This window comes from Temnothorax nylanderi, unplaced genomic scaffold (genome assembly GCF_030848795.1).
Source record: "Temnothorax nylanderi isolate EJ_2023f unplaced genomic scaffold, tnyl_v1.0 TNYL_tig0123_pilon, whole genome shotgun sequence".
Lineage (NCBI taxonomy): Eukaryota > Metazoa > Arthropoda > Insecta > Hymenoptera > Formicidae > Temnothorax > Temnothorax nylanderi.
The window spans coordinates 114,788-127,161 of NW_027249185.1; the positions used below are offsets into that span (position 1 = coordinate 114,788).

General features: G+C 42.0%; 1 protein-coding gene across 8 annotated transcripts in view; it reads right to left on the reverse strand.

Moving 5' to 3' along the window:
* Crtc (CREB-regulated transcription coactivator) overlaps positions 1–12,374 on the reverse strand; it is a 40,052-nt gene that overhangs the window by 13,904 nt on the left and 13,774 nt on the right. For 2 of the 8 annotated variants that reach the window (XM_071713356.1, XM_071713350.1), the window contains exons 3-7: positions 7,497–7,746; positions 4,835–4,940; positions 4,436–4,586; positions 3,267–3,362; positions 186–335 (exon numbers count right to left, since the gene is read on the reverse strand). In XM_071713356.1, coding sequence (XP_071569457.1) covers positions 186–335; positions 3,267–3,362; positions 4,436–4,586; positions 4,835–4,940; positions 7,497–7,746 — 753 coding nt within the window. Of the gene's footprint in view, positions 1–185; positions 336–1,355; positions 1,404–3,266; positions 3,363–4,435; positions 4,587–4,834; positions 4,941–7,484; positions 7,747–12,374 lie in introns of all 8 variants that reach the window. The other 6 variants (XM_071713349.1, XM_071713355.1, XM_071713351.1 and 3 more) reach the window with 5 other exon arrangements.

Sequence of the window (12,374 nt, forward strand, 5' to 3'; positions counted from 1 at the left end):
TATATATATATATATATATATATATATATATATATATATATATATATGCGAAAATAGATCAAGGCTGCATTTAAATGTGATTTATAGAGTGCGCATCCAAGTATTTATAGTAATGCTAAATAGTATTCGCGCATTACGATAATAATTTTCGAAAACGTCCGACTTGGGTCGGCCGGCATACTAACTGGACTCTGCGGCATAGGACTGTGCGGTTGTTGATAAATGTAATGGCCAGCAGTCGGGCTGTGAGACGTCGCCGCCGGCGCCGGTTGCTGCGGATAGCTCTGAAGATCCTGTTGCGAAGTACTTGTGCTGTTTTCCAGTGCCACACCCTGCTTCATACCCATCGCTATTAACGATCGATCGTCGCTCTGTCGCCTCTTTCGTTTTGCGCTCTCTCCCTCTCTCGCTCTCTGTCTTTCTCATACACACACATACACAAACACATACACACTCTTTCTCTTTCTCCCCCCTCTCTCTTTCTCTCTCGCTCTCTTTCTCAAACATACACACACTCTCTTTCTCTTTCTCTCTCTTCTTTTTCGCGCTTTCATGTAACCAAACTCAACTGAATAGACGCTACATAGTCGCAGCAGGCTCGCGTAATCGATCTCTACATCATTGATTACAGCATCGGACTTGCGGAAGCGGTTCGCCGCAACAACCGAGTTGCTCCACCGAATTTGTAGCAAACGTTTGAGCTGGACTACGAAGGTGTGCCATGTACTAGATATTTACGAATTACGCTTTTGGCAGTCGAGGGATAATATCTTGGCACGTAGGTTGCTTTTTGTACAACGTCCCAGGGACTTGATCGCCGCGAAGGAAATAAAATTCCGAAAGAAGTATATTCGCCCGATAAAGTGAGCCGACTTGGAAAAAAAACCATCGGAGACTCAAGTAGGTATCTTTTTTCTATTTTTCTATTTAGATTTAAAATTTTCAGATTCTCAATCGCGCACGGCGATCACGAGACCGTTCATTACGCTACGACGCGGAAATAAGTGATTCGCGTTGAGATCACCTTAGAATTATCATTGCGCAACTTTTACTTGTCCGTTCCCTCTTGCCAAGCGCAATTATCGCGGCGTTAACTTTTTCGTTTCCAAGCTCCGACGTATGCGATGTTGCGACGACCCGCAGTACGTCCACACTACGCATTTAGCATATACACACGCTTCATTATTGATTGTATTTCGAGTCTGTCTGCAAGCACGGTGCTATGTAACAAGCGAAACAATAAAAATGCCACGGTGTTAACGGCCAAGTCGCGCGACTAATGTAAGAGGCAACAAACATAAAGCGTATACCGTATTATTACATACGTCGTGAGAGAGACTGGTGTGTCTACTAACCTTACACGTGTGAAGAAACCTAGAGTTAACAGGCACTGATAAATGGGTCTGCAAAATAACAAACACAAACAACCACTACAACAAAGGCAAAATAAAAAATAAATAGAAAATTAAAGTGAGAGAGAGACGGCGCGGCGGCGGCGGCCGGTATAAACGCGCGCGCGGTAATTCGGTCAGAATTTCTCTAGCTGTTCGCTAAAATACATACGTCCTGATATTATAACGAATGGAAACGAACGGCAATAACTGTGTTGAATCCCCGGGTTTTTCTTTTTCATTAAAAAAAAAAATATATATATATATATGTGTCGCGCCAGCGACGCAGTTTTCTCGCGGGCAATTCATTTTGCGTTTGCAGTACGGTTTAACGATCGGAATTATCGAGCGGGGCGCCTCGATAAATGTTATTAAATTCTATATTAATAATGTCAGGACGCATTTAGGTCACAAGTGCTTTCCATAGCGTGCTGCAAAAGTTTCATTTCGAACTTAACGCTGCATAATTGCGCGCAACATTATATCCTTGTTACGTTAAACCATCGAAAATTACAGCTACGACGCGGAAAAAAAAAGAAGAAGAGTTGATAACTCAGCTACGATGGAATTTGTATACTCGAACATCGAGAGAGAGCATGCCGAGGAAAATGTGAGACTTTTCGCGAAAGATACTTCAATCCTTTTCCGACTAAAGCAATGGCGTTTCCAGACATTATTCAATCAGCGTGAAAGCAATCCAACTACATGCGAAAAATTATTGCTAAAAGAATATAATCTTCACGGTTACGTAAAATACGTCAAGCGTCTCGCGACAGATAACATTTCTTAAATTTTCTTTTTTTCCCCTGCGGAATCTGTATCGTTTAGCTCCGCGACGAAATAAACGATCCACTTTATATCTTTTCCCCTGAAAGCAGCTGCAATATTTCAAGATTCTAGCGCTACCTTAATCAAAACGATCTAACATTTAAGAAAGCACAGAAAAGCACAAAGAGTGTCCTTCTCATGCAACCATTGCATCCTAATTTACATTCTCCAATAAACTAGAGACCCTCAGGTAAGAGTCTGGCCGCTGATCGACTGTGCGCTGATTGGTATCGACAAACCATGGCAGAACCAATCCAAAATATAAAAACAAAAGCGTCAAAAGCGAACCCAGCCCACCGTGACCCAGCCTACATTTATTATGATTTGTCATACAGAACATGTCGTCATGTGTCTCTAACTAATATATAAACTCTATAGAAAATGCATTATTTTTAAAAGCAGCTTTAAACCATTATTTGTCAAATTGGCCAGACTCTTACTTGATGGTCTCTATAATAAACAAAATCGTTTCACGGAACCGAGGTAACGTTCTTAGCAATTGTTTTTTTTTTCCAAACTATACGTATTTGACTTTGAAATTTATTCACATATATGTTTCGTTGATTTCGAGCATGCACCATACACGTATATGTCACAAAAAAAATAAATTCCGCCTATCGTGGATTTAGATATTCAGAACCGTGAAAATGCGCTCCCTTCGATTCCGTAATTCGCCTAGTGAAGATGCGAAATATCCGAGCACTCGACATCATTTCGCGGTGTAAAGTGAAATTAAATTTGCCGAGACGTGACCTCGAGGAATTTTCAGAAACTGGTTTTTAAATAAAAAATCCTGAAATAATTTTCAGGTCGGTCGCGGATATTTCGCACGCTTCGCAACATTCTACGGCAGCGGCTCTTAACCGAGATCTACGTTATCGTTTCGAGTATCTAAAACAGAAGCTCGTGGCATCGAGCTCTCTGGACAAGTGAGTAAAATTTAAAAAAAAAAAATTGTCGGGTTCGTGTCACTCGTAATTAAAAATCCGCTGCGCTATAACAGTATAGGCACAATCTACAGTAATACGGGGCCGCGAGGATATTTACTTGGACGCTTGACGGATCCTGTGAAAAGGAGAGCCTACCAGCTTGTGCCAAGCTGGTCGGGCTGGACAGGTTTGTGGGACTGCTCGTTTGAGGACTCTGGAATACACCAGCGGTTCGACCATGTCAAAAAGAGACTCCCGTTTCCAGTGGTAAATCCTACTTGTCTACGGCTTGTCTGTACGTAACTCGACGACGACGACTTCGCTCGCGAAAGCGAGCGGTAAAAAAAATATGGAAAGAATATGAGAGTGATCAACGCGATTGTGTCGAGAAAAAAAAAACAAAAGGCCGACGAGAAAAAACGCGAATGAACAATTTCGATATCGACATCTGTCTTTTAACTTCTTTAATCGGATATTCTTTCCGTTGGCCGCATCAATTGTAAAACGTTAAGCTAGTTAACCGATTTCAATTCGCTCAAATGCAGAAACAGATTAATATTGATATCGATGAAAGCCGCTCTTTTCAAAAAATAAATGCATTTATTACATATTTAAATAGTTGGAAATATAATTTAAAAACAACAAATTTTTGCTAAGATAAAGTCCTGATTCATTTTTTAAAAAATCGATAATTAAACAGATCTGGAATCTTTTATATAAATATCAATCTTTTATTCGTCACAGTAATCTAACAGTAAGTTAAAAGAGATTAAAAGAACGGATACTGCACATTCTAAAGTCTAACTGATAAAATATCGAGATTTTATCGTACAGACCGGATGGATTAAATTATCCGTTGAATAGCAATGAGTAACGCCGCTTATTTATAGAACCTATTGGCGATTGTACGTACGCGAGAGAGCATTAACCAAAACTGTATTTCGTCTTTCGTTATTTGATACGTGCAGAATCACTCGGAGAAACATATCTGTTAACGCGTGACAATAATAGATTTACCATAATGACATAATACCCAAACACGCCTTAACACGCTACAATTTTGGATGCCGTTTCGCAGACATTTTCTCCGAGGATCTCGAAGACAGATGAGAGAATAAAAAATATATATATATAAAAAAGAGAGAAATAAAACATCGCTGTAAAAGCGATAAAGACTCGTTCAGAAACGTGCAGCCTCGCGAAAAGTGCGTGTATAAGATCAAGAGGAAAAGAAAAATAGAAAAATGTTATCGTAGTCGACGTACGATAATCGGTTGAACAACTTACATTGCTGAACGGCGTACTACTCGAATGATCCTCCTGGTCCAGAGGAGTGTGAAGTGGTGACGGAAAGTGTACGTTGCTCAAGTCGGGCAACGACCCCGTGTTGTTGCCTATCGGTATTTGCTGTCCCGGTGGTTGCGAGCTCGGATATATGCTGAAACAACAGATTTCACAAAAATCGTAACTAACTCAATTAACTCGCGACGCAATTAAACGAAAGTTTTATCGGATGTATATAATAATTCCATCGAGCGTTCAGCGGCAAAAGTGTTGCGAGTCATCAAATTGATTGTGAATCGAACTGGAAGAGAAAGCATTCTTTTTCGAGCTTTGCTCTTTCACGCGAAAGCGCTAATTTTTTCAAAAACGCCGATTGATGTCTCATCATTCAACAATACGTACTTAATCCCAGGCACTCTAGGCATTTCGCACGAGGATCTTGGTCGTTCGATGAAGCCATGGTGAGAATCTCTGTTGTCGCTTCCGCTTCCGGTCATAGCGTGCTGATCTGTTAATTACAGAACATGCGAACTTTATCAGAAGTTTTGCAATTACGAGCAACGGACGCGAAGTCGCACTGTCGATAAGTTAACGTGCCGTTGGATTCTCCTATTTTAGACAATATCTACTTCGCTCAAAAGCTACGTTATTCCGCGACACTGAATATAAAACGATCCATTTTGATACAACATCTTCGGTTACGATTGTACAGAATGCATACGGGGGGGAGGGATGGACGGGGGATTTCTCAAACTAGTTATCCAATTTCTCCGGAGTAACATAATATCGCTTACTAACGTTACTATACCGTATAACGTTTCACCTGCTTCGTTGTAGAGTGATCTCCGGCGCGAGATCGCTCCGCAAAGTTTTGTGACTCGACGCGATTTAAAAGTAATTTATGTATATCGAAACTGTACAACGTTACTGCTTCGAAAGAAGAAAAACTAATCTTTGCCTTGAAAAAGGGATCGATTCTTTGATTAAATTTTTTACAAACTTTATAATCGGCGTGTAGTAGTAAAAGAGCGTTTAAATTAGTTTCGCGAGTGCAAGACAGTCGCGTAAACGGAACCGCGGGAATTCCGGGTTCATAGTTTGAAGTTGCGAAAGCCCTTAAGGACGTTCTCCGGCTCCAGTCGTGCTCAACTTGTATTCGTGCTTAAAAAGATGTTTATATACAAAATATTACATATAATAAACATCTAAAAAATAAGAAGTTAACTTCACGCGTGAGAACTCATGCGGCGTTGCCAAGTAACTGACGCCTCTCCTCTTCTGTCACTTTGAACCGAGCGAAAAATTCATCAAATCGCGTACTTTACACAAGTATTTCTCGAAAACGAGTACCGCAAGGGTATTGACACTTAATTGCATATTATTTCTATTTTTATGGAGCATCATATAATAATTTTTCAAAAACATTTAGAGAAAACTTTTTTCACAATTCATTATAATATCTCTTTTACAATAGCTCGGAATAGGAATTATATGTTAAAAGTTGAAACTTTTTTTGAAACTCAGTATCTCGATTTTTAATACCGCAAGAGGTATCGAAATTTATACCATCGCATAAAGCACACCTAAATTAACGTATATTCACAGTTTCAAAAAAATCTAGAGAAAATCGATTTTCCGGAGAACGTCCTTAAGGATGTTTTACCTATAGCTACATGTAGTATAATTTTGTTTTCTTGATTAAACAGTGTAAAGCTAGTCTCAGAAATTATTCATAAACAACATGTTATCATTGGGACAGAAAAAGCGTAAAAATCACAATTTTTCCCCATTTTTGTACTTGATATTGTTTAAATAAATCATTAAAAAATTAAAAAAAAAATATTAACAGAAAAACTTAAAAAACCGTAATTGCAATTCTCGATGTCATAGAAGTGTACCATAAAAATTTCATTCATTTTTACCGTACATGAGCAGAGATACATATTATGATATTTACATGGGAAGTATATCTATATATATATATACAATTTCTGTAACTTTTAAAGCAAATATCTCAGAAACGGGTCGGACAATCGATCGCAAATTTAACACAGGTTTTTGGGATATATAAGTACACAATCTCTGTAAATTTCAGCTTCATCCCTTTATTTTGACTGAACGGACATACATCCTTAACGCATAGATTACGACGCGTGCACTTGTGAGGCGCGGTATGGGAGATCAATCTCTTTGTAAAATTCTCTAGGTAACCACTTAAGAGAACGGAGCGCGGTGTCGCGATGTAACGAGGTAACGAGGCAATATGGTAATGACGAAATTTCCGAGCTGAGCTGATTCATGAAAATTGCGTCAAAAGTCAAAGAAGCAGCCTCGCGAAGGCGGGAGCGCTTTTACATAGAATGAACTCGTTAATACAGTGGCTGAGCGACTTTGAAAAACTATAATATTATTCACCCGCGAATACTCGCTCACGCTCGAATTGGTAAACATCGAGGGAGTAAAAAAACGCCGATTTCGTCTTCACGCAAAATAAATCACGTAAACTGCAGGACGTGTAGTTTCAGCCTCGTATCAATTATTAACGGTTGACGAAATAATGCTTGCGCGTGAAAGTGGTGAGTTTTATGCAAGATGTTTGATTAATAGCCCTTCTCTTTACCGACGGACCGCGATCAATTGCAAGAGGAGAAAAACGCTGAAAAAAAAGTAATGCTTATGATAGAGTTTAAATGGACGCGTTTCTCAACGGCGTTGCGCCGGGTCGATATACGAATTGAGATAGGATGAATGATTCTGTTTTTATTTATAATGGCGACACTTGAAAAGACACGAAGACATTAGTTCCAAGACATTAATTTCGTAGATAAGAACACGTGGCGAGTGCCTTGACGAAACGCGTGGTATTACGTAAAGTCCCATATGCTATCTCGGCGACGCGGGTCTTTCTCGCGGTCTTTCACGCAGCATCCCGCGTCATTGAGAGAAAGCGCGCGTCGCGGGTCAGAGTCGTCCGGAGTGTACTGGTCAGAACAGGTTTGCGATGTTTATATTTAAATAAAGGGAAAAAGAAAAGAAAAGGAGAAAAACCGACATGCGTCGCTACCTCGTCGATGAGACATGGCGGAGGTTGATTGGCAAGCCTCGTTGGCGCTCTGATGCAAAGCGGAGTCCGAGTTCGTTCTCCGCCAGGTGTCCGGCGGCGGTGGCGACAGGTAAGGCACGCCGCTGTACGGCGACGTGTCGTGCCTCTTCTCCATCGGGCGCGATGATCGCATAGGTCCAACCCCCATGCTCCGGCTCCTGTTGTCGCCACGGTACATGACATTGTGCTCCTCCAGATTGCTGAGCGCCGTCTGTAAAAGATACGCACGAACCCTTCTTGAGGATTGACATTGCGGCGATGGCGGGAGCATGCAAGGATTACAACATAAATTAACGGAAAGGGGAAAAAAACGTTTGCGAATCGTGCGGTAGCGAGCAGTGCTGGTGCCTTTCTTCCTTCGCTGCTTCATTGCGGCGCAACTTTTTGTGCAACTACTCTCTAAATCGCGTATTATAGAGTGGTTTCGCCACTAATATATTAGAGCGATTTCGATAGTCACTCCAAAAAAGAGGGTTGTCACTCTTAATTTGAGTAAACGCGGGCACTCCTAAGGTAGGGGTAAATTTTTCACTCAAATTTTTAGAGCGGCTACTCTACAGGAGTGATACGATCACACTCTAAAGTTATAGCGAATCACAATTCATTAATGATCGACTGACAAATGACTCTAACGGAGTGAAATTTTCCACTCAAAATTGTAGAGTATGTAGAGTAACATAGTTCACTCCTATGGACACTGATCTACTGCACTCGAAAAGAGTGCTCTTTCACTCAAATAGAGTGCGATTTCACTCCAACTTAGTTTCTTAGAGTGAATCACTCGAAGTGCACGGGCTCAATTTTCAGTTTTGTTACACTTGCATTTCACTCTTCGAGTTTTAAAGAGTAGTTTCCATATGATATTTAGATCGCAATTAATGAGTATATATACCGTGTGAGAAGCAGTAAGCAAATTGACCAATAGCTGCCTTAAGTTTTCGAGAATTCTTGACTGTGATTGGTCAATTTGCTTACTGCTCAAGTCTTATTGCTTAAGTTTCTCTATACGTGCCAGGGGGCCCTAAATGTCTTCCGCAAAATTCCAATCCGACAAAATCATTTCAGATCCTTGCTCGCGAGAAAAAGACGATTACGAGATACGCGAGCGCTGCTCGTGATATTCGGTTCGATCCGATTCTCTCCAGTGAAAAATAATAAAAATGCGAGAAGGGCAGCCAGCGATATCGATGCTCCGGGAAACAAGAGCGAACTGCGATAATTAACGAGGACTGAAAGCCATTGCGCCTGATAAGATAGGATTCCGGCGAATCTCGTTATTCCGAGTTTATACAGGGTGCCTTCGTCAGAGAGGCGTCTTTACGAAGGCGCACTCGCGTGTTTTATACGTGGGGGAGAAAAGGGAAGGGAAGGGGAGGGGAGGAAGGAGTCGAGGTCGAGGCGAAATAATTCACTTCTATCTACGTGCCACAGTGGCAAAACCCGGTCGCTGAACCCTCCAACCACCGGCGAACCATTCAACCGGCGCGGGTGGTGAAGAATTTTCTTGCTCCGCGAATCCTGCGCCTCATAAAACGTCTCGTCTGCTTTACGACCCGCCGTCGTTGTCGGCGTTATGAGTGGCGATTAAAACGGCATAAAGAAATTTAATGTGGGTGTTCGAATGACCCGGATACCCATAGAGATCCCATTTAGTGTCGCACCTGACAAAATTCATCCCGCTCGTTCCACGAGTGAGAAAATTCTCAAAGCACCTACTATATGAGGCTTCCTTCGTCGATATCTCTCGTATTTTTCACCGTGACATAAATTTTATGTCGCAATCTACCGAATGTGTCGTCGTCACCTCGCTGCTTTCCTATCGCGGCTATTTTTTCCCACGTATTTGATCATCAAGTTTTTCAGCCCTTCAATACCGACAATACCCTTCCCTTACCCGTCGCCTGAGACGCGAGAGGGATGCACAACAAGGGCCACTTCCGAGAAGCGATATCTCGCTGCTTTACATCTCGAGAAAGGAAGGCATTCTGCAAATTGGACGTCCTTAACGCGATCAGATAATATCGCGTTTTCCTTTTAAGAAACTCCAGGCGAAGATTGTTTGCGACATTCTCTACGTTTTATAATCATCTCTGTTAAAGATTAAATTATTCTTCAATTCCAAACTCCCCTCCATCGTAATCATCTCACGATCTTACAGATGTATAATGCAAACAACAAACTTAATTAACGTATTAAATTTCGAGAGGGCTTTTCTACGAGGAAAGACCGTGTGTTGTCGAACAAAAATTCCCTCTTTAAATTCCTATAGAAGAAAATAAGCGCCCGATTAACAGGGATGAAACGATTTCGTGGGATTTTGAGCTTCCTGTCTGCGGCGAGACTGCGAATCCAATAAAGAAATCTCTATCCGCTCCCGCTGCGTTGATCGCCATGTGTCGGTTGAGCGTGGGTCGCACGGCTATTACCTAATATCTGTTGAATTTATGCGATAAACACGGAACGTCTCTTCCACGATTATGTGGACGTTCGTGGACGGTATGCTGAACGAGCACGCGTGTCATCCGCTCGTTAATCGCGGTATCAGTTGTGTAAAAAACGTTTCGACACTATTACTTCAAGCGAGCAAAACATTGACGTGACACAACACACTTTCCTCGAAAACTAAACTGTCGTTATTTACGTCAAGTTGGAGATCGAATATAACAAAAATACCATACACATCTCTCGCCCAACTAATCTCTCGTTCGTTCCGTATAAGAATTTCGGCCCTGTATTTCGAAATCGATCGTTGAGAAAGCGTCTTACGACCGCGTCCCGTTCATTGTGAAGGAACCTTTGATTCTTACTCGCCGTAGATGCGAGAGTAGATATAGCGATATTTATATGCGACGCAACAATTCCACGTAGTTGGAATCGCCGGTGACGTAACGGCTTAACCACGCGCGTAAGCACGCGTGTGATAACTCCCGCGATATATAGGTTTTATCGAAGCGTATTTTGAGGAAGCCAGCGCCGCGATACGAGTTTTAAACGACCGGATCATCACTACGCTACGTTACCCCATTTGCATAATGTAATATGCAGAACGTATCGGCGTCTGGTATAGTGACGATGCAAGAATAGCTTCACCGCGACTTTTTTTACGTCGCATACACGAGCGAGGCGGCGCTACACACACACGCACACGTACACGCGCTCACAGAAGTGGCCGCCGCGTGCACGTGTCCGGGATATTCGTCGCGCCCGCGCGTATGATGATAGCGTGGATGCTAACATATTCCGCCGCGCATCTCGTGGTGGACGCTCGGCACCGGCCACGCCGGGCTTTATATAAAACCTTTGTTAGGATAAAACCCCGTCCAAAAATTATAAATAACAATGCTATAAGGAGCCACAAAATGCTATTAACTTGTGTGATTTATGACGACGATCGCGCCGCGACGCGAATCGATAGAGGGGCAACTTACTATTTTAATAGACCGAAAACAAAAGGCTTTCTTTCTTAACTTTCGAAAAAGGGAAAAATGTATCGGAAGTCTCTCTTTTTTTTTCCTCTCATGAAACGCGAGGAAATCTCCACATTTTGCGTTTTTCTAGGACGACACTGAGATAGTACCGAGTGCTAAACACGTCGGATCTCGGACACGTCGGATCTCCCCGAGAAAAAGAAACCGAAACTTTATTAATTATATCGAAAATCTAGAAATGAAATAGGAACTCCACGCGGGTCGACGTCTCCATTCACAACTTTCCCAATGTCAGGGTCGTGGGCGTTGCACGAGACGGCGCGACGCGGAGCGGCGCGGCGCGGCGCATCGACCAACGTCGCGCTCGTTGAAGAAACATACCTTCAATTAGTGTCGACGTTAATAAAAGCCATGTCCATGTCTCGCAAATTTACCATATTCGCCCGAAAAGTCAAACGAGGACAATCAACCGCCTCCGTGCGGCAGGTCGATTCCTCGTCCACTTAACTCTTTCTCTTTTATACTCTCTAAATCTCATTAGTAATTTCACCACTAATATATTAGAAATTAGAGTAATTGCGATAGTCACTCCAAAAGAGAGGGTTGTTACTCTAATTTGAATAAATTCAAGTACTCATAAGGTGGGAGTGAATTTTTTACTCAAATTTTTAGACCGGTTACTCTACCAGAATGATACGATCTCACTCTAAAGCTATATACAGTAAATGACGATTCACTAAAGATCGACTGAGAAATGACTCTAACAGAGTGAAATTTTCCACTCAAAATTGTAGAGTTACATAATTCACTCCTGTGAACATTAATCTACTGCACTCGAAAAGAGTGCCCTTTCACTCCAACTTATAGCACAATTTTACTCTTTCTTATAGTTAGAGTGGCGAATCACTCGAAGTGCACAGGCTTAATTTTCAGTTTTCGTTACACTTGCATTTTACTCGTTTTAAGTGATATTTCACTCTTCGAGCTTAGAGAGTAACGACGAGAGAAACAGTATGAGCTACGTTAGCGCTCTTTTAGACAGTCTTCCCGTTGAACACCGTGTATTTCCCGACTGTAAAATACCTTGTCATCCTAGGGTAGAAACAAATGACCTATTTGAAGACAACGTGAGGCGACTAAAGCCGTTTATCACTTAGAGCGCTGTGGCGGTTTTCATATGTGTCTTCATACACCTCTCTCTCTCTCTCTCTCTCTCTTTCTCTCTCTCTCTCTCTCTCTCTCTCTCTCTCTCTCTCTCTCTCTCTTTCTCTCTCTGTCTCTCTCAATAAGTTTCAATAGATTAGAGAATACGCGGCTTGTCGTCGCTACTGTCTGCGGCGTGTCGGCACGTGCCGGTGATTGAAATGAACGCGCGCGACAGCGACTCCCGGGCTTTCCTTATGCTACCTGC